This window comes from Puma concolor, chromosome B3 (genome assembly GCF_028749965.1).
Source record: "Puma concolor isolate L17-30 chromosome B3, mPumCon1.1.hap2, whole genome shotgun sequence".
Lineage (NCBI taxonomy): Eukaryota > Metazoa > Chordata > Mammalia > Carnivora > Felidae > Puma > Puma concolor.
In genome coordinates this window covers 64,416,922-64,439,649 of record NC_141672.1, presented here as the reverse complement: position 1 = coordinate 64,439,649, position 22,728 = coordinate 64,416,922, and the positions used below count along the sequence as shown (strand labels likewise).

The 22,728-nt window shown below is 36.0% G+C and overlaps 1 protein-coding gene across 8 annotated transcripts in view; it reads right to left on the bottom strand.

The window, feature by feature from the left end:
- Positions 1-22,728, bottom strand: part of LOC112855725 (uncharacterized) — a 69,154-nt gene that overhangs the window by 15,284 nt on the left and 31,142 nt on the right. For 3 of the 8 annotated variants that reach the window (XR_015252428.1, XR_015252429.1, XR_015252434.1), the window contains exons 6-9: positions 16,672-16,778; positions 13,126-13,216; positions 1,583-5,199; positions 1,105-1,242 (exon numbers count right to left, since the gene is read on the bottom strand). Coding sequence is in view for 1 of the 8 variants with exons in the window: in XM_086709933.1 (XP_086566059.1) it covers positions 10,762-10,878; positions 13,126-13,216; positions 16,672-16,778 (315 nt within the window). In the remaining 7 variants the exon portion in view is untranslated. Of the gene's footprint in view, positions 1-1,104; positions 1,243-1,360; positions 1,402-1,582; positions 5,200-10,518; positions 10,879-13,125; positions 13,217-16,671; positions 16,779-22,728 lie in introns of those variants that run through there. The other 5 variants (XR_015252432.1, XR_015252433.1, XR_015252431.1 and 2 more) reach the window with 5 other exon arrangements.

Below are 22,728 nucleotides of genomic sequence, written 5' to 3'. Positions count from 1 at the left end.
GAAAGAGAGGGGTGAGAGAATCCCAAGCAGACTTCGCACTGTCAGTGCAGAGCCCAATGTGGGGCTTGAACTCACCAACTGCAAGATCATAGTAGAAATCGTGAGTGGGACACTTAACCAAATGAGCCACCCAGGCACCCCTCTAATGCAGTCATTTAAAAAAACAACATGTATTGCTAATAAGCAGATAAAGAAGACAAAATAAAATCATCGAAAGTGTTCTGATTAATACAAAAGAAGATAGGACCAGAATAAAAAGCAAACAACAGATGAGACAAATAGAAAACAAAAAGAAAAATGATAAATTTTAACTCAATTATATCAACAATTACAGTAAATGTAAATGGTCTAAACACACAATGTAAAGGCAGAAATTGTCAGAGGCAAGCATTAGCCTAACACCAAAACCAAAGACATTTCAAGGTAACAAGAACAACAACAACTATTGTCTATATATCAATATTCCTTACGAACATGGATTTAAAATTCTAGCAAATCAAACCCAATAATTTATAAAAACAATAATAATATTTCATAACCAAGGAGGGTTTATCTCAGGGCTGCGAAGTTGGTTTACCATTTGAAAAGTCAAACAATGTAGTTCACAACTTTTGCAGACTTAAAAAGAGAAACATTTGATCATCTCAATAAAAATAATTTGACAAAATTAGTATCCACTTATGCTAACACTCTCAGCAAACCAGGAATAGAAGGGAAATTCATTTAATTAATAAAGGGCATGTCCTGAAAACCTATAGCTAATATCATACTTAAAAATGAAAGACTAAGTGCTTTTTCCCCATTAGATTGGAAACAAGACAAAGTTGTCCTTACCACTTCAGTTGAACATTTTACTGGAAGTCAGAGCTACTGCAATAAGGCAAGTAAAGAAACAAAAGTTTATAAATTGGAAGAGAAAAAGTAAAACTTTTTCTGAAGGAATCAATAAGAAATCTACTAGTACTAATAAGTGAATTTGGCAAGATTGCAGAATACAGGTCAATACATAAATATCAATTGTACTTCTATATACTAGCAACAATCAGAAATTGAAAAAAATTTTAAATACCATTCATTAAAAACATTAAAATATGAAATGCTTACCCACAATGATATGGTCAGCTAATCTTTGACAAAGCAGGAAAGAATATCCAATGGAAAAAAGACAGTCTCTTCAACAAATGGTGTTGACAAAACTGGACAGTGACATGCAGAAGAAGGAAACTGAACCCCTTTGTTACACTGTACGCAAAAATAAATTCAAAATGGATGAAAGACCTAAATGTGAGACAGGAAACCATCAAAATCCTAGAGAAGAACATAGGCAGCAACCTCGGCCTTGGCCTCAGCCATAGCAACTTCTATGACCTCGGCCATAGCAACTTCTTACTAGACAGGTCTCTGGAGGCAAGGGAAACAAAAGCAAAAATGAACTATTGGGACTTCATCAAGATAAAAAGCTTCTGCACAGTGAAGGAAACAATCAACAAGATTAAAAGGCAGCTTAAGGAATGGAAGATATTTGTAAATGACATATTTGATAAACAGTATCCAAAATCTATAAAAAATTTCTCAGACTCACCATCCAAAAAGCAAATAATCTGTAGCAGCTGGGTGGCTCAGTTGGTTGAGCGTCTGACTCTTGATTTCAGCTCAGGTCATGATTCCCCTTCAGACTGTTGGGCTCTGTGCTGAGCATGGAGCCAGTTTGGGATTCTCTCCCCCTCTCTCCCTCTGTCCTTCCCTTGTTTATGCTTGAATGCTCTGTTTCTCTCTCTCTCAAAAAAAAAAAAAAAAAAAAAAAAAGTAGAACTACCTTAGCATCCAGCAATTGTACTATTAGGTATTTACCCAAAAGATACAAAAAGACTGATTCAAAGGGGGCACATGCGCCCCGATGTTTATAGCAGCATTATCAACAATAGCCAAACTATGGAAAGAGCCCAAATGTCCACTGACTGATGAATGGATAAAGAAGAGATGGTACATATATACAATGGAATATTACTCAGCCATCAAAAAGAATTAAATCTTGCCATTTGCAATGATGTGGATGGAGCTAGAATGTATTATGCTAAGTGAAAAAAGTCAGAGAAACAAATACCATATAATTTCACTCATATGTAGAATATGTAGAATTGAAGGAACAAAACAGATGGACAAGTGGGTTAAACAAGAGAGGGAAGCAAACCATAAGAGACTCTTAACTATAGATAACAAACTGAAGTTTGATGTAGGGAGGTGGATAGGGGATGGGCTAAATGGGTGATGGGTATTAAGGAGGGTACTTGTTACGATGAGCACTGGGTGTTATACGTAAGTGATGAATCACTGAATTCTACTCCTGAAACCAATATTACAGTATATGTTAACTAACTAGAACTTAAATAAAAGTTTGAGGGGGCACCTGGGTGGCTCAGTCAGTTGAGTGTTGGACTTTGTCTCAGGTCATGACCTTGAGGTTCGAGAGTTCAAGACTCACATTGGGCTCGCTGCTGTCAGCCTGTCAGCGCAGAGCCTGCTTGGGATCCTCTGTCCCTCTCTCTCTTCCCCTCCCCTGCTTGTGTTCTTCCCTATATGAATAAATAAATAAATAAATAAATAAATAAATAAATAAATAAATAAATGTTGAAACAAAAAACACAATGAAATGCTTAGGAATAAACTTAACAAAGGAAGCATAAGACCTGTACACTAAAAGCTGTAAAACATTGCTGAGAAAAATTAAAGACCTAAGTAAATGGAAACACATGCCTTATTCTTGGGTCAGAAAACTCAGCATTGTTTTTTAAAAAGATTTAAAAGTAATCTCTACACTCATTGTGGGATTCCAACCCTCAATCCCGAGATCTAGAATCAGATGCTCCACTGACTGAGCCAGCCAGTCGCCCCAGAAAACTCATATTGTTAAGATGTCATTCCTCTCCAAATTGATCTATGGATTCAATGTAATCTCAATGAAAAAAATCCAGCAGGATTATCTGTGGAAATTTACAAGTAGATTCTGAAATTTGTATGGAAATACAAAGGGCTTAGGGTAGCCACAAAATTTTTGAAAGAGAAACAAAGTTGGAAGATCTACAGTGGTAGTAGTATTTAAATGGTAGTAAATCCACACTACTGAACACTATTCATCAGTAAAAAGGAATAAATTATTGATATGTGCAAAATGGATAGACATTAAAATCCTTATGCTGAATGAGAGAAGTTTGACAAAATGTATACAGTATGGTTCCATTTATGTAAAGCAAACTAATCTATCACAACAGAAATCAGATCAGTGATTGCCTGGGACAGTGGTCAAGGGAGGGATAGATGACAAAGAAATAAGAGAAAACCTTAGTGGGGATGGAAATGTTTGTCCTCTTGATTATGGTAATGGATTCAGAGGTGTATACCTATGTCATGGTACACTTACTGTACTTCTTACAGATTATTTTATATTGATTACACTTCAATAAAACTGTATGGTTTGACACCAGTATTAATATTAGATGTAGTACTTACAAGAGCTAGTTAGAATTCTAAATGTGTATATTAATAGAGCCTGCAAATTGGTTTCTTCAGTGTTTTACCTGTAAAAATTGTAGTCCTTTTGCAGTGATCAAAGATATATTTTACCAGTGCTACTCCTTTCCTACCCAAGAGCCTTCTGACAGTTTTGGGTATGTATGCATCTATGTGTTCTGGTACCTATGTTCAGTTACTGTTACTAAATACAGAAAAAAAAAGGACAGTGTATTCAATTGCTTTTAGGCCTGCTGCCTCCTTGGTTTTTGGGCAGCTTGCCTTCTTTTAGACCTTTGTCAGTGAGACATGTTCCAGATCTTGTTTCATGACTATAGGCATAAATGGAAAAGTTATTTTCAGTGCTAAAAAATGTATGAAGGCTCTGAAAATGCTAGACATTCATCCAGGATCTCCAGTGGATTTGCATGGGTGGAAGAATAGAAGACCACTGGTTTACACTGTTTTCAGATAACTTTATGATCACATATATATAAAATAGTGAGAGTACTAAAATAATCTCATTTCTTCTAATGAACCTGAGATTAGCATAATTTTTAATGTAATTATTTGCTTTCTGAGAATCAAGCATGTACTTGTTAAGCTAAGTATAGGTAGTCTTCTTACTTCATGATTTAATAATATAAACACTGCTGTGCTAAATAATTACCCAACTCTTATAAGGAGAAAGCCACAGGTATCGCTTACAACCTAAAGTAATTTTGGTACCTCATTTTTTTTACTTTAACAATTTTATTTAGATGTAATTCATATACAATTTCAACCATTTAAAGTGTCCCGTTCAATGGTTTTTCCTCTATTCACAGTTATGCATGCAGCTATCACCATGATCTAATTTTACTATTTTTATCACCCCAAAAAGAAACCCCATACCTATTCATAGACACTTCCTATCCCCTCTCTTCCCCCTCCCAGCTCTAAGCAACCACTGATGTACTTTCTGTACATTTGCCTATTCTGGACATTTCATTTAAATAGAAACATACAACATGCGATCTTTCGTGACTCGTTTTGTGACGTGATCTTTTGTGACTCGTTTCTTTCACTTAGCATGAAGTATTCAAGATTCACCCATGTGCTAGCATGTATCAATCCTTGGTTTCTTTTTATTCTGAATAAAATTCCATGGTATGGAATTATTTATACATTATTTATTTATCCATTTACTAGTTGATGGATATTTGTTTCCCCACCCTGTTTTTTGGCTATTTTAAATAATGTACTATGAACATTTGTGTACAAGTTTTGAGGTTGGATGTGAGTTTTCCTTTTTCTTGGGTATATATATATAGGAGTGGAATTGGTAGTTCATATGGCAACTCTATGGCTAACATTTTGAGGAACTACCGAACTGTTTTCCACGGCGCCTACCAACTTATATTCCTACCAGGAAGGATCCAATTTCTCAATACCAACGTAAAGTACTTTGCAAGCTTCATTTTACCCCGTAAATTGTGGGTCCCATGTTACCACCAAAATGCAGATCTATTTTAAGGAAGTTGCTTTTTCCCACTTGGCAAAGAAGTTCCAGATATAATTTTCTTTCTCTAAGAAAATGGATTTGTACTGGTTTATCCTAAGGTAACTTCTAACTAAAAATCTGTGCTTCTCCAAATTCTTCATCTTCCAACAGAAAGAATGGCTCTTCTTATTTGCACCTTGCAGTCTGACCTAAATAATAATAATGTTTGTTTGGCAAGGAAAAAATAAAGCTGGAATCCAAAACCTGAGTCATTGTTTTAGGTAAATTATCTATAGTCTGAACTCGTTACCCTTTCTGCCTGTGAACCAAAATCTTGGCATGTTTTGTCTTCAGTTGCTTTTGAAAAGTTCAGGTATTATTTTACAATGTATGAATAATTTAGTAAGTGGACAAAAAGGAAGAAATTGAACCTACTTTTTATATAGGTAACTTTCAATGTAAAAACAATAATTTTATATTAATAAAAATATAAAATTATAATATATAATTATATTAATAAAATATAAAAATAATATTAATAATAAAACATTAATAATTTCCACCTAGGATGTTATAATCATAGTATTAATCAGTATCAATTATAATATTAAAGCCCTGTTGTACCTCTCTTTCATACAAAAGCCAAATGTGATCTATGACCTAGTTGTCACTTTTCCTCTTGGTTTAAGCATCCACCAGATTTAAATTTTTTTTTTTTTTTCCAAACGTTTTTTATTTATTTTAGGGACAGAGAGAGACAGAGCATGAACGGGGGAGGGGCAGAGAGAGAGGGAGACGCAGAATCGGAAACAGGCTCCAGGCTCTGAGCCATCAGCCCAGAGCCCGACGCGGGGCTCGAACTCACAGACCGCGAGATCGTGACCTGGCTGAAGTCGGACGCTTAACCGACTGCGCCACCCAGGCGCCCCTCATCCACCAGATTTATAAATCACACCTGTAGCGGGGTGGGGGGAGGGGAAAATGGGTGATGGGGATTATGGAGAGCACTTGTAGTGATGAGTGCTGGCTGTCATATGAAGTGTGGAATCACTATATTATACATATCTGCAACTACTGTTATACTGTATATGAACTAGCTGCAATTTAAATAAACTTAAAAAAAAATCACAGTTGCAACCCACACATTTGATAATTACTAAAGCAATTCTCACATTGATGAGGAATCCAAAGGCAAAATAAGAAGTTTCTTCTCTCCATAATAATCTGTTAATTTAGTGGTTAATATTAGACTATGAAATTTAAGAGAGAGGCAGCATAACAAAAGAGCATAGGCTTTGGAGTTTAGATAGAAAATAGAATTAAATCCTGGCTGTGCCATTTACCAGCTGTACAACTTTTGGAAAGTTTCTTACCTTCACTAAAACTCAGTTTACTCATCTGTTAAATAGGATTAATAGCTCCCACTTCATTGGGTTGTTGTCAGGCTCAGTAATGCATCAAGTACAAAATCTGTATTGATGAATTTAGGGTGTTTTTTGTTTTTGTTTTTTTTTACCTGAAAATCTTTCTTGATGGCTCAGCATTTAAATATATATTACCTCCTGATCTAGAAGTGTGTCTTTTAAGGATTTAACGTTTCTTTGTTTTTGAGAGAAGAGAGAGAGGGAGAGAGAAACATGAGCAGGGGAGAGGGCAGAGAGAGCTGGAGACACTATCTGAAGCAGGCTCCAGGTTGAACGTCAGCACAGAGCCAGATTCAGGGCTTGAAGCCACTAACCGGGAGATCATGATCTAAGCTGAAGTCGGATGCTTAACTGACTGAGCCACCTAGGCCCCCTTAGAAGTCTGTCTTTGATTTAGGTCAGTACGGATATGCTTTAATAGAGCCTGGATTTCATAGCCTGTGATATTTTTCTGCCATTAGATTCAGATTTTTCATACATTTTTTTTCTTCTTAGCCTACAGGATTATATTTTCATTAATCCATATTCAATTTATTCCTAGGTTACCTTGGGCACATTTTTCTTTTCCTTATCTTCCTCAAAGAAAGTAGAAATTTAAGAAAACAAGATTTGGAGAATGTAACAACCAATGATCATCATTGCTGGCAAAAAGAACTTGAATTTGAAAGCTCTTGGAAACAAGAATCCTTGATACAATTATGATTATTATATCTATCAGTTTTCTTGGGGCATGTCTTTAGAGAGACTAAAATCAATTTCAATTTGTATTCTATTTATGTGCTCTTCCATGTGTGTATCTCAAGGTAGTTATGATTCAGATAATGTACCTAAGACTCCTGTGAAACTCATGGTCCAAAAACATTAATTAACTTAATTTACAAGTAGGTAAACTACAGCCTAAAGTGGTTGGGTTGCTTTAGGCATCTGGACAAGTCTAGGGAATTTACAGCTGCCAAACAAGGCTGGTTTAGTTAATATTGTTTCTCAGAAACGAGTTCTGAAAAGGAGAAATCTTTTACTATGCTAGCATGTCCCCAGTGAAACCTTTAGGTTGTTTTCCCCCCTCAGCTAGATTCTTCATTTATTTACATGAAAAATGTTTGGAACTTTATGCCCCACCCAAATCCTTCTCTTTAATGCTAATTAATATCCTTGTTTTGTGGTGTGTGTGTGTGTGTGTGTGTGTGTGTGTGTGTGTGTGTGTGTGTTGGCAGGTTCCTTTTTAAGCTATTGTCATAATTTTTGCCTCCTAGCATTCTTTTTTGCCAAAATACTTAGATTTAACTATTTTTATGCTGATAGTATAAGGTTGCATTCAGTAGATTTCTTGCTATTATCTTTTGACCTAATAAACTTGCTGTAATGCCACACTGATTTTCTTATGTATCTTCATAAATGTAATTTTTAAACCCTCTTCAATTCTGGGTTTATGTACTCCCTAACAAAGAGCTGAGACCTCCTAAATACCTCTGGACTCTTTTCTGTATATCCTTGGAGACAATGTCTTAGCTCATTCCTACTCAGTTCACTGGACCACCATAGTGGCTTCTATAATTTTATTCTGACCATATCAATATGCTGCTTAAAATCTTTTTTTTTTTTTTTTTTTCTGCTTAAAATCTTGTAATGGCTCACCCTGACTCAGAATAAAATGTGATCTCCTTTGCTTGGTATACCATGCCCTTCCTGGTCTGGCATCCATCTATTTCATGGCCCTCATGTAATCCTTCCTACCCTGGGGTCTAGTCATACTGAAATACTCTCCATCCTTTATGCCTCTGCACATGCTGTTCCCTTTACTAGGAACATCTGTCCTTACCTTATATCTAAACTTTTTAGAAAAAAGTTCTAAAAACAATTTTGTTTTCTATCCAGTTTAACTCTTTCATCAAATTGGTCACACATTTTAGGAGGTAAAGAGTTAAATAATTCAGACATTTACTGTAATCTTAATGTTTTTAGTAGTCTGATCACTAGTAATATGAAAAAATGTTTTGTGATTTTTTTCATTTGGCTGCTGAAATACAGAAATATCTGAGCTCCACCACCCTTTTTCCCCTGAACCTTGTGAGACACACAAGGAGTAACAAACTGGAGCGTAAAATTCCATAGATGAAAAATTTTCCCCAAGTGAGAAACTAGCCTTTTTAATGACAGTATATGTCTAGAGATATCTAGACAAACATACAGACATTTCAAAGTCTATACATAAAAATCTATATTAAAGTCTATATTAAAGAATTTTACACACAGAATTTTAATACTGGTGTAAGAATGTCTCCTCAATATCCTATAGTTCTAATATTTGCCTCATTTACTAAAAACTGTATTAATGGCATAAATATTACATAGAATAATTTCCAGTATTTTGTATTTTATACATTTTTATACCTTCTTTTCCATTCCATCAACTAAAGATCCATAGTTTAACACAACTAAAATAGTTTATATATAGTTTAACATAACTAAAATCATCGCAGTGACAACAGTATTTAAACAATGGTTGGGACATCTGGCTGGTTCAATCGGTAGGGCAACTCTTGATCTTGGGGTCATGAGTTCAAGCCCCACATTTGGTGCAGAGATTACTAAAAAAAATAAACTTAAAAAAATAATTGTCAATTTTTTCTGTAACTTTATGCATGTATCTATGGAAACCACTGATATTCTATGCTCTTGAATATATTCTACTAATGATAGCTGAATATTTATTTTTATTTTAGAGCTTAGGGGCTGAATGATTTACAAATAGACTTGTCCCTTCATGTGTTGCTAATGTTATCTCTCTTGTCCTGCCCAGTGCATTCTAGAATGGGAGTTCTGGCATATACCCAGGGCCAGAGCAAGCAAATTTTGCTTTAGAAGTTCAACAAGCACTAGGATAATTGGGAATCAGAGTTTAGAAAATACAGTTTCTTTCTCTTTCCTTCCTTTTTCTTTTCTCTTTTTCTTTCTTTCTTTGAGAGTGATTGAGTGTGTGAGTAGGGGAGGGGCAGAGAGGGAACTCCAAGCAGGCTCCAGCACAGAGCCTGACGTGGGGCTCAATCCCAGAATCTTAAGATTGTAACCTGAGCTGAGATCAAGAGTCAGATGCTTAACTGACTGAGCCACCCAGGTGCCCCAGAAATATAATTTCTTAAGAAAAGGTGCCCAATTGGTATGCTTGGGTGGGTCAGTTGGTTAAGTGTCTGACTTTAGCTCAGGTCATGATCTTGTGGTTCATGGGTTTGAGCCCTGTGTTAGGCTCTGTGCTGACAGCGCAGAGCCTGGAGCCTGCTTGAGATTCTGTGTCTCTCTCTCTGCCCCTCTCCTGCTCATACTCTGTCTCTCTCTCTAAAATAAATAAATATTAAAAAAAAAAAACCCTATTAAAAAGAATAGGTACACAATCAAGTGAAATTCAATAATCGTTCTGTAATTATGCACCGTTACTAATAAACTTATTTTTTCATGTGTGATTACTATTTGTATCTTATGTATTTGCTACATTAGTATTGTTTGTTGTGTTTGAAATTTAAGTGCCTAGATATATGCTATTACAGTAAACCGATACATTTAATTATGTATAAAATAGTCATACAAATAACAGCTATAAGTATCTTATTTTTTATTTTAGTCCTTCTGCTAGCCTTTTCACATAAAGCTGTATGCAAGGAATCTTACAGAATACAGATCTAATAAATGGGATCTAATGTAACCTACCTTCTTCCCCTCTACCCTTCTTTTGTGATAAAAACACCTTCTGATCTTTTTTGTCCTATCTGGATTGATATGCAGAGTTAGTGACTAAAGAAAGACATATTTATGTGGTTTGTTTATTTATTTGAGAGAGAGAAAGAGGGGGAGAGGGGCAAAGGGAGGGAGGGAGGGAGGGAGAGAGGGAAAGAGAGAGAGAGAGAGAGAGAGAGAGAGAGAGAGAGAGAGAGAGAGAATGAATCCCAAGCAGGCTCCACCCTCAGCGTGGAGCCCAATGTTGGGCTCCATCTCACGACCCTCAGATCATGACCTGAGCTGATATCAAGAGTCGGACATTCAAGGAACTGAGCAACCCAGATGCCCCTATATTTATGTTTTAAACAAGATAAAAGAAATGGGAAAACCAAAAATATTCTGATATTTAATTAAACTATCACAGAAATCAAAGTTGTATAGAGACACAACTATGTGTCTATACACAACTATGTATATTTATATATACCCATACAACTATTTACAAATATGTAAACATATACACAAAGACTAGAAAGGAAAATACAGAAACATATGTTAGGGTATTGGGGGGATTTTTAAAAATAAATTTGTAATATACACCACAAAACATTACACTGAGATAGGACTATTTTAATGTCACAGAATCTTATACAAATGAATTTGTTCAAGAGCTTCTCTGTCAATATGCTTTTCTGGGTATACATCGTAGTTCAATGGTACCTCTTCAACCCAGGGAGATAACTGTATATTAATCTGGAAGAGAAAGATTATAAAAACACATGTAAACTGCAGAATGATCCTGTTCTCTGGAACTCAAGAAATCATGATGAACTAAGTAACTGAATACAAGAGATTTTTTTTTACAATGAGCAGGACTAAGTTTACATAGTGTTATATGAACAATATTTTTAAAGTTTATTTATTTATTTTGAGAGAGACACAGAGAGCGCAAGTGGGGGAGGGGCACAGAGGGAGAGAGAGAGAATCCCAAGCAGGCTCTGTGCTGCCAGCGCAGAGACTGACGCAGGGCTCGAACTCATGAAACCATGAGATCATGACCTGATCCAAAACCAAGAGTCAGACACTCAACTGACTGAGCCACCCAGGTGCCCCTCATATGAACAATTCTTTGCTGTACTACATGGCAGGTCTGCGGATTCAGGATTTAATTTACTATGATTTTGGAACTTGAAAGAAAAAAGAAAATGCAGAATAGAGTAATTGTTTTAATGTAACTAGTTTAATAATTATTATTAGGTTTAAACAATAAAACACTAGAACAATGAGAATACACAGAGAACAGAAAAAACTATTCATACATACACAGTGATGGTGCTAAGGGACTGCATGAGAGGGGCTAATCTACTCTCCCCCCATAACTTTTACCTGCTCCCCCCACCTTCCTCTGCATTGTAAACTTGAGTCTGCATGGCACAGAAATTCTAGAGACACCAATGAATATATCTGGTTAAAGAAGATTCATTAAACAATAAAGCAATAAAGTTATTAAAAAATTTATGTATAAATTTATGTATGAATACTTATGTATTCTTAAGTAATAATTTCCAGTGGTTATCTAGACAGATCTACATATTTAGCGTGAAAATTACTATTTTGTTAAGTGAAAACTCACCAAGTTACTTCAAATCTATATAGAAATAATAAATTGGAGACCATATATTTAAAAGACACATTTTTATAAGTATGGAAAAGTATGGTAGGATCATACCACTCATGAGATGGGTCTCTCCGGAAAAGAATTAAATGGAGGGAATGGGGAGATTAACATCTTTTTTTAATACATCTCAGGATTATTTCCCTTTTTATGGCAAACATGAATTACTTTTGTAATTTAGATGATTAACAAAAAGTTCTTACAGTATTATTGATGATTGTTTAGTCTTTTTTTAAGGAAGAAATAGATACTTAAATTTGGCAATGCTTATAGGTAAGGAAAGCGCTACTAAAAAAAACTGTAGCACTCCATTATTGAGAAATACAACAGTATCTTTCATCTGGGGGTCTCTAAGAACTTTATAAATACTAATGAATCTTTATATAAAGGTCAATTTATTGGGTTGAAACTTAGTAAGTATGGGCCTTATTTATTTTTAAAAATCTGTCCTTTTCAAAAAGATGTTTATTTTTGAGAAAGAGAGAGAAAGCCTGTTGGAGAGGGGCAGAGAGAGAGGTAGACAGAGAATCCAGAGCAGCCTCCACCCTGTCAACACAAAGCCAGACATGGGACTCAAATCCATGATGAGATCATGACTTTAGCCAAAGTCGTATGTTCAACCTACTGAGCCACTCAGGTGCTCTGGACTTATTTTATATGGAGAATCTGAGGAACAAAGAAGTGGACTGCATAAGATTCCAAACTACACAGAGTACATGGACCTCCAATCTACATATCTTATTCTAGAAGCCTTGAACAACTCTGTTCCTTTTGTTCTAAGGGAAATGTTATGATGTGGGTGTTCTAAGCTTCTTACAAACATTTAAGAGCATTTGTTAACCTAAAACTGTAACCCCCCCCGTTGGAAAAACCAGGTGGAGAAGCAAAGGAATCAATACCAAGATAAGAATTATAATTTCTGAGCTCTTGAGGTCAATGAAAAAACTACAAACCAGTTCTTAAGCCATAGGCTTCTGCATTCTTTCAATCATATGTCACTATATCCAGAAAAAGCATTTCCAGAATATTGTAATAGCTACCAGAAAAAAGTAGAAGAGGGGCACCTGGGTGGCTCAGTCGGTTAAGCGGACAACTTCGGCTCAGGTCACGATTTCATGGTTCATGGGTCTGAGCCCTGAGTTAGGCTCTGTGCTGACAGCTCAGAGCCTGGAGCCTGCTTCGGATTCTGTGTCTCCCTCTCTCTTTGCCCCTTCCCTGCTCATGCTCTGTCTCTCTAAAATAAATAAAAATGTTTAAAAAAAAAAAAAGAAAAAAGTAGAAGAAAAGTTTTGACAATAAAAATGCTGGGAAAGAGGCTTACATACCTGAAGACTTGAGAGAGAATCTTCAAGGCTTGGTACTGTTACTAATAAGGATCCTTGTTTCCTTACATTATGGCTGATATATTCCCAGGCTCTGCAACATATTAAAAACTTGTATTTTAGGTTTTACCAGATACTGAACACATAAAAAAAAAAAGAAAATGACAAGAGAAAATGCAGCATAAGCAATACCTAGAAATCCAGGTGGGCAAAAGTGTTTGCCTGCAGGAAACAGGATTATAGCAGCAAATTAGAAATTGGGAAATTTTTCAGTTCAGTATTGAAGAGATTTAGCAAGATGGGGATTTGTGTTACTACCAGGTACTGTAAGCCAAAAACTCAGTTCTCAGGACCAGTACACAAGGTAAAGGTGGATCAGCAGTTAACGCCCCTTAAACTCTTGATGAAGTGTGTCAAAACTGGATCTGCGGATGGAAAAGGGCTGGGGAGAGGAAGAGAGGGGAGAAGGGACGTAGAGAAAGGCCACAGAAGCCAGAAACCAAGAAAAAGCTAACAATAAAGCAGAATATGTAGATTACATTTTAAAAATAACATCAAGAGTGAAATCATACTTTATTTGGTTGTCAAAAATATTTAATGGAAAGACTTCTGGACAATATGGTTTAGTGGGGCCAGCCTGGTTGAAAGCACGACAAAATACCATGTACATATGTATGTGCCAGAGGGCAACACCTGAGCAGTTCTGACTCACTTTAATGCAGACATGAACTGGATTCTCATGTACACGAGTCTCGACAGTGCACCCCGCTACTGGGGAGCGATGGTCAGCAAAGCAGGGATGGGCATCCCTTGCAACAGGCACGTGGGCAGCAGTGTCATTTGTATTTATTTTAGTTACAACAATTTATTAGGTTTAGTATTCTGGAGTTTATTAGGCAAAATGATACAAATGTTCTTTTTTCTTAGGCTAGATCTAAAATCACGTAGCAGTGCTTGATAACAGTCCCTGTGCTTGGGTTAGAGCTATTGTTTTGATGTGGTGCCTTAAAAATGATGTATTTTACAAGTTTATTTAATAAGAATGAAGAAGCTGAGTAAATTGGCACGGTTGGTCATGGCTCTCAAAATACTGGTAAGCTGTCACTGTAGGAGTTGTATCTGTTTTACCTAATAAAAAAATGCATTGAGGCACCTTTGAAACTAACAATTACTCTACAAATCTGGGGTGTTACCCTGCAATGAGATCTAACTTATTCTGAAGCCTCAGACTTTCCTGAGTACACATTTTCTATTATTATGATATATTTCTGTTTTCTCTTATATACTAACTCCTATAGCAATATCATCCCACTTGTCCCAGATTCTAATTAAGACTACAAGTCTTTGGAGGCTATATGTAATGCCATCTGTTCCTTTTCACTTAGTACAATACAGAATTAATACAGCTAAATGATCAGTTTCTTCAGAATGATTCCAATGTCAGAATACTTTACTATGTGTTCTAAACATTATCTTATATACTGTCATTCATGACTATAACCTGCATATATTTTAGACTTCATTGCACTAGACTAATTTAGGAGAAATGACCGAACCAACATATGTGGCCAAAACCTATTCACTGAACAATGAGAGTTTGTGACTGAATGTACCAAGAAAGCTTTTAAAACAGCCCAAACATTCAGCAGTATTTCCAATATCAAGTTCACCAGTAGCTTTCACCAGTCTTCAGTAGTCTAAATCTTTCTACAATGAATCTCCAAAAATTTTAAGGTGTTTTTCTCTTTTAACTTCTTGTACAACATAAACCTGGTTAATATTTCATTCTCCAACAATTATGTAATGTTTTGGCTAGTGGTCATTAACTTAAAAAGGTAAAGAGCTAATCATACTTTGTCCACTGGAAATTAAGTTTAAAGAAAGCACCATTATTAAAACAACTTTGCTCGTGTTGTGTTTCTGGTCTTTAGCCTGTGACCAAAAATTGTCACTCATTGTGGCTGAGCTTTGACTATATGATTAGCTTTCTGTTGAACTAGTTTCTTTCTTTCTTTTTTTAATGTTTACTTATTTATTTTGAAAGAGGAGAATGTGAGCAGGGGAGGGGCAGATAGAGAGGGAGAGAGAGAATCCCAAGCAGGCTCCACAACTGGCACAGAGCCTGACGATCCCATGAACCATGAGATCATAACCTGAGCTGAAATCAAGAGTAGGATGCTTAATCATTGAGCCACCCAGGCGCCCCTGAACTAGTTTCTTTTTAAAATATTTAAATTGTTAATTTCATAGTGACCTTAACCTACTAGTAATGGGTATGGATATATGTATATATTTTTTAATATGAAATTTATTGTCAAATTGGTTTCTATACAACACCCAGTGCTCCCAGTGCTCATCCCAACAGGTGCCCTCCTCAATGCCCGTCACCCATTTTCCCCTCCCTCCCACCCCCCATCAACCCTCTGGATATATGTATTTGTGTGTGTGTGTGTGTGTGTGTGTGTGTGTGTGTGTGTGTGTGTGTGTGTGCGTGTGTGTGAAAGAGAGAGAGAGAGAGAGGGAGGGAGGGAGGGAGGGAGAAAGTTGGGGGCAGGGTGAAGGTTAAAGGTAAAAGGGTGGCAGGATGAAGAGGTTTAGCCATTTGAGAGTCCACTTAGTAATAACTATTTATGGTCTGTAACTATATGCCTTTTTATTTCTCTGCAGTAGAAACCTTATTGATACACTAATCCAAACATTTGTGTAATTCCCTTTCATACATATGGAAAGGAGCTTTCCTGCATCTAGAGTACACATATGCCATTATGATAAATAAAAAGCCAGCAATCCTAACTAGCCAGAAAAATCAGTGTCTCAGACTATGGACCACAGGAATTTTCCAATTAGAGGAACCTACTGGTCCTGATGGATCAAAAAACATCAAACTGTGGCAGAGAAGTCAAAAAAGTGGTAACAGATTTGCTGATTTTTCCATTACCTGAAGAGTGGAATAACTCTAGGAACCAACTATTACCACCTTAAAAATATTTTTAGTTTGATAATTAAGCGCTATTTTGGTGAATATTCTTATATCTTGCTTTATACTCACAAAAATTAATTCCCATCATTTTGTGATAGAATAGCACATGAGATGTTTTTTCAAAGAAAATAAAACAGAAAAGAGTAAGTATAAACGCCCACTGGGAATAGATATTTTATTGCATCCGTGATTGCTAAGCAGGTGCTTGAGTCATGATATAATTTTATATATACCCTCCCCCCTGCAAATTAGATGTGATATTCTACAAAGTTAGACAATCAAAGTTTATTTTTATTTTATACATAATGCATTTCCTTGTTAATATAATCTTGTTGAGGTTGTTTTAAAAAATAGTTTAATATGAAAGTATTTCTACTTTATCAACCCTTTATTTTTTTAAAAAAATATGCATTTATTTAAGTAATCTCTACACCCAGTGTAGGGCTTGAACTCATAACCCCAACATTAAGAGTTGCCTGATTGACTGAGCCAGCCAAGCGCCCCACTAACCCCTTTTCATACTTTGCTGAATATAGTTTAACAGATTCTTGCTTGAATAAATAACATACCTGGCCTGTTCTGCCTCATCAAGAAAATATTCGAAGACGTTATTCATTATAATAACATCAGCATTTTGCAGAAGTGAACCTTGGGTACAGATGTCTGCATGAAGCACCTAAAGAAGAATGAGTTCATTTAAGAAAACAAAGATACCGTATCATATAACCAAAGAAGAAATATTTATTGGTTCAATGATGTTGTTGAGGCAATATGAGAAGTTAACCTACTTAAAAGGGGAGAAAGAACAGTGTATTTAATAGTACTGTCTAGGGGAGATACTTGATATCTAATGAAAACCATAAACTTGTGAAAATTTGTTTTAGATGGATTTATTTATACATATATACATATATAAAATTTATTCATATAATTATAGTCTTTTAATCTCCAGTTCAGAGCTTTTTCTCACTATGATTATATCATTAATTGTTAAGAGTCAAAGGCCCTAGGGTCAAATTCTGGCTCCATCATCAATGGAGTTTGTATACTTAGGCAGTCAGTATCCTCATAAATAAATTGGAATATATCTATTATGATTCACAGAATCAAATGGGATCATATAAAAACAATAAAAGTAACTGATACATTGTAAAATGTTAATATGCTTATTGGCTTTGTCTAACTTTTCATCTAAAATTTACTTGATATATTATTTATCTAAAAAAGCTAACAAGATAATTTATTTAAAAACTATATGCCTAGGGGCACCTGGGTGGTTCAGTCAGTTGGGTGTCCGACTTCGGCTCAGGTTCTGTGCTGACAGCTCAGAGCCTGAAGCCTGCTTCAGATTCTGTGTCTCCCCCTTCTCTGTTCCTCCCCTGCTTGCACTCTGTTTCTCTCTCACAAAAATAAATCAACACTAAAAAAAAAGTAAAAAAAAAAATTTTTTTAACTATATGCCTCATACCCCAAACAATAGAATACCTAGGAATAAGTTTATTCAAGGAGGTTAAAGACCTGTACTTTGTTTTTTTTTTTTTTAATATATGAAATTTATTGTCAAATTGGTTTCCATACAACACCCAGTGCTCATCCCAAAATGTGCCCTCCTCAATACCCATCACCCACCCTCTCCTCCCTCCCACCCCCCATCAACCCTCAGTTTGTTCTCAGTTTTTAACAGTCTCTTATGCTTTGGCTCTCTCCCACTCTAACCTCTTTTTTTTTTTTTTTTCCTTCCCCTCCTCCATGGGTTTCTGTTAAGTTTCTCAGGATTAAAGACCTGTACTTTGAAAACAAACACTGATGAATGAAATTCAGGATGACACAAAGAAATGGAAAGACATTTCATGTTCATGGGCTGGAAGAACAAATATTGTTAAAATATCTATACTACTCAAATCAAGACTTAATGGAATCCCTATCAAAACACCAACAGCAATTTTCACAGAACTAGAACAAACAATCCTAAATTTTGTATCGAATCACAAAGGATCCTAAATGGCCAAAGCAAACTTGAAAAAGAAAAACAAAACTGGAGATAACACAATTCTAGACTTCAAGTTGTATTACAAAATTGGAGTGATCAAAACAGTATGGTTCTGGCACAAATACAGACACCTAAATCAATGAACAGAATAGAAAACCCAGAAATAAATCCACAACTATGTGGTCAATTAATCTTTGACAAAAGAGGTAAGAATATGCAACAAGAAAAAGACAGTGTCTTTAACAAATGGTGTTGGGAAAACTGTACAGCTACATGCAAAAGTATGAAACTGAACCCCTTTCTTACACCATATGCAGAAATAAACTCAAAATGGAGTAAAGACCTAAAGGTAAGACCCGAAACCATAAAAATCCTAGAAGAGAGTACAGGTAATAATTTCTCTGACACTGGCTATAGCAACATCTTTCTAGATAGATCTCCCAAGGCAAGGGAAACAAAAGCAAAAATAAACTATTGGGACTATATCAAAATGAAAAGCTTCTGTACAGCAAAGGAAACAATCAACAAAACTAAATGACAAACTCCTGAACGGGAAACGATATTTGCAAATGACATATCTGATAAAGGGTTAGCATCCAAAATCTATAAAGAACATATAAGACTCAACACCAAAAAACCAAATAATCCAATTAAATGGGCAGAAGACATGAAGAGACATTTCTCCAAAGAAGACGTATAGATGGCCAACAGACACATGAAAAGATGCTCAACATTACTCATCATCAGGGAAATGTAAATCAGAACTACAATGAGATATCACTTCACATCTGTCAGAATGACTAAAATAAAAAACACAAGAAACAACAAATGTTGGCAAGGATATAGAGAAAAAGAAACCTTCATGCACTACTGGTGGGAACGCAAACTGAGGCAGCCACTGTGGAAGACAGTATGGAGGTTCCTCAAAAAGGTAAAAATAAGACTACTGTATGACCCATTACTCGCAGTACTGGGTAGTTACTGAAAACATATAAAAGCACTAATTCAAAGGGACACATGCACCCCTATGTTTACTGCAGCATTCTTTACAATACCCAAATTATGGCAGCAGTCCCAGTGTCCACCAACAGATGAATGGATAAAGAAGGGGTGGTATATGTATGTATGTATATATACATACGTACGTATGTATATATATATATATATATACATATATATGTATATGTATATATATACACACACACACACAATGGAATATTAGTCATAAACAAGAATGAAATTTGCCATTTGCAGTAACATGGACGGAGCTAGAGAGTATAATGCTAAGTGAAATAAGTCAGAGAAGGACAAATACTATACGATTTCACTCAAGTGTGGAATTTATGAAAACAAATAAAGGGAAAAAAGAGAGAGACAAAGTAAAAAACGGAATCTTAACCTTAGAGAACAAACTGATGGTCAGCAGAGGGGAGGTGGGTGGGAGGATTGGTGAAATAGGTGATGGGGATTAAAGAGTACACTTATCATGATGAACACAGAGTAATGTATAGAATTGTTGAATTATTATATTGTACACCTGAAACTAATCTAACACTGTATGTTAACTATACTGGAATTAGAACAAAAAACTTAATAATAAAAAATAAAAACTATATACCTCAAAAAATTAACCTAGACCAGAATCAACAAATCTTACATAGCACAGGCAAGATAACAAGAGAAAACATCTATTTTCTGAAGAGCAAAACAAACCTCTTTTCTTTAAAAAAATTTTTTTTAATGTTTATTTATTTTGGAGAGAGAGAGAGACAGAGTGTGATCAGTGAAGGGGCAGATAGAGAGAGAGACACAGAACTGGAAGTGGGCTCCAGGCTCCAGGCTGTCAGCACAGAGCCTGTCTCAGGGCTTGAACTCACGAACTGTGAGATCATGACCCGAGTTGAAGTCGGAGGCTTAACCAACTGAGCCACCCAGATGCCCCAGAATAAACCTCTTTTCATTTTATTTATTTATTTATTTATTTATTTAAAAAAATTTTTTTTTCAACGTTTATTTATTTTTGGGACAGAGAGAGACAGAGCATGAACGGGGGAGGGGCAGAGAGAGAGGGAGACACAGAATTGGAAACAGGCTCCAGGTTCTGAGCCATCAGCCCAGAGCCTGACGCGGGGCTCGAACTCACGGACCGCGAGATCGTGACCTGGCTGAAGTCGGACGCTTAACCGACTGCGCCACCCAGGCGCCCCACCTCTTTTCATTTTAAAAAGAAGAGAAAAAGTTAAACTATTTTGTATCATATGATTTCTTTGGTCTTACAAATAAATACTGTTCAGAATGTTGTAGAGTCTGATTCTTAACATATTAAAAAAAATTTATTTTTAAGTTTTATTTATTTATTTATTTGGAGCGAGCATGAGCAGGGGAGGGGCAGAGAGAGGGAGAGAGAATCCCAAGCAGGCTCCGTATTGTTAGTACAGAGCCTGACACAAGGCTCAAACCCATTAACCGAGAGATCATGACCTGAGCTGAAGTCAGATGCCCAAGTGAATTGTGAAATCCCGACCTGAGCCAAAATCAATTCAGACGCTTAATCATCTGAGTCACCCAGGCACCCTTGATTCTTAACATATTTTATTCTTTAAGTAGTAAAAATACTAAAATAGTTTAAATTAAGTGGGTCTGTAGTCTCTGAACCACACCTTTGACATGTTGTTCCTGAGCACACTTAGAAAACACTCACTTTAAAATTTCTTTAAAAAAAATTTTTTTTAACGTTTATTTCTGAGAGACAGAACATGAGTGGGGGAAGGGCAAGAGAGAGGGAGGTACAGAATTTGAAACAGGCTCTAGGCTCTGAGCTGTCAGCACAGAGCCCAATGTGGGGCTCGAACCCATGAACTGTGAGATCATGACCAGAGCCAAAGTCTGACACCCAACTGACCGAGCCACCCAAGCTCCCCTCACTTTAAACTTTCTAAACATGTTGCTGAGATATGAAATAGGTATGCAAATTAACCTATGGATATAGTATAGCTCTCATATAGTTTCCTCTTTTTCTTTCCTATCTCTGTTCACTCTCTCACACCTCATCCCACAGATAGGGTAAAAAAATATGGTGGATCAATTAATTATGGCAACCAATAGAGGTCCCAGGGCAACCCCTCAAAATGGCTCTGGACAAACTGGAATGCTAACAAGGCAAAGGCCACAAGGCAACCAAAATCAATTTAACCAATTTTTAATGGACACCTCCTATATATAAGATACTATGCAAGGAGATATAACATGATGAATGAGATACACTATCTATACTGAAATACTTTATAATCTAGTAATGGGATGAAACAGCTATGCTGGTAACTCTAAATCCCATCAAAGGAATAAGCAAGATATGAATAAAGGAAAATTCACCTTTAGCCTAAAAGAAAGGGAAGAATTTAAATCAATGGGTCTTTTCATAAAGTGCATAAGACACATGGCATGTACTCTAGTACTTTCCTGAAACCCCATTATAATAAAAATATGGGGTTTTTAGAAAAGAAGATGTATACCTACAAGGATGAAGAGAATAGGAAAGCAAACAACAGACATAAAATTTACAAGTTAAGGAGGTGCTTTGGCCGGCTCAGTTGGTAGAGCATGAGACTCTTGATCTCAGGGTTGTAAGTTCGAGCCCCATGTTGGGTGTAGAGATTACTTAAAATAAAATCTAAAAAAAATTAGTATGTTAGGAAAAAAAGAGGAACTAATAAGGAATTTAGGACCAGAAAAATCTGATTTCTAAGTAGATTATGTATCTATAATTCTAAATATTCTGTACATATCTATAATTCTACATATTTAGTTATATACATAATTCTATACATATATCTATAATTTTATATAGAATAAAAATATGTATCTATATATAAGCACATATATATCTATAATATACATATATTCTATATATTCCTAGACATATAGAAAGCAAAGATCCAGCCTTGATTTATACTACAGAATCTTAAAAAGGCTTATATTTGGTGGTACTGGGCATTTCTGGGTGAAGGAGTACAGACAAATGCTAAAAATAAGGTAATTTGGTTGAAAGTCAGTTTTAGAAGCACCCAGACCCCTATACACCTCTGCCCTGCCCCAGCAACAGAGGTTTATTCTCTGCAAAGGATAAAATGCAAAGGTGTCTGGGTCAGGGGATATCAGGACTAGCTGAAAGAAAGGCTAATGTACTGAAAACAAGGGAAGTAAGGAAATAACGCAGACAGGATGCTGTGAATCCCTCACATCTCAATTCTTTTCCTCTATCCCTCAGTCCCCAGGATGTTGTTTGCCATTTAGTAAGGAGACTGGAAAGGTTTTCTCCGGGCAATCAGACCAGCCCAAGAGGAAAGATCTTAAGCTACTTTATCAGATATTCTCCAACTAATTAACTACCCAAACAAGATCACTCAACAGTGAAGCCCACAGTGCTCAGAATTCCCACCTAAGTGCTGAGAAATTCAACCAGCCTTTTTGTTTCTCACTTTCAAGTATGAACAGACAACCAAGGATTCTTAGACTTCTGAGGAAAGTCCTGTCAAAAAAGACCAAACACAAACTACAACAAAACAAAACACAGAGACTGAGCCTTAAAGGGTGGATGGGTTTCAACAGATACTATAAAAAATAGTCCTACAATTCC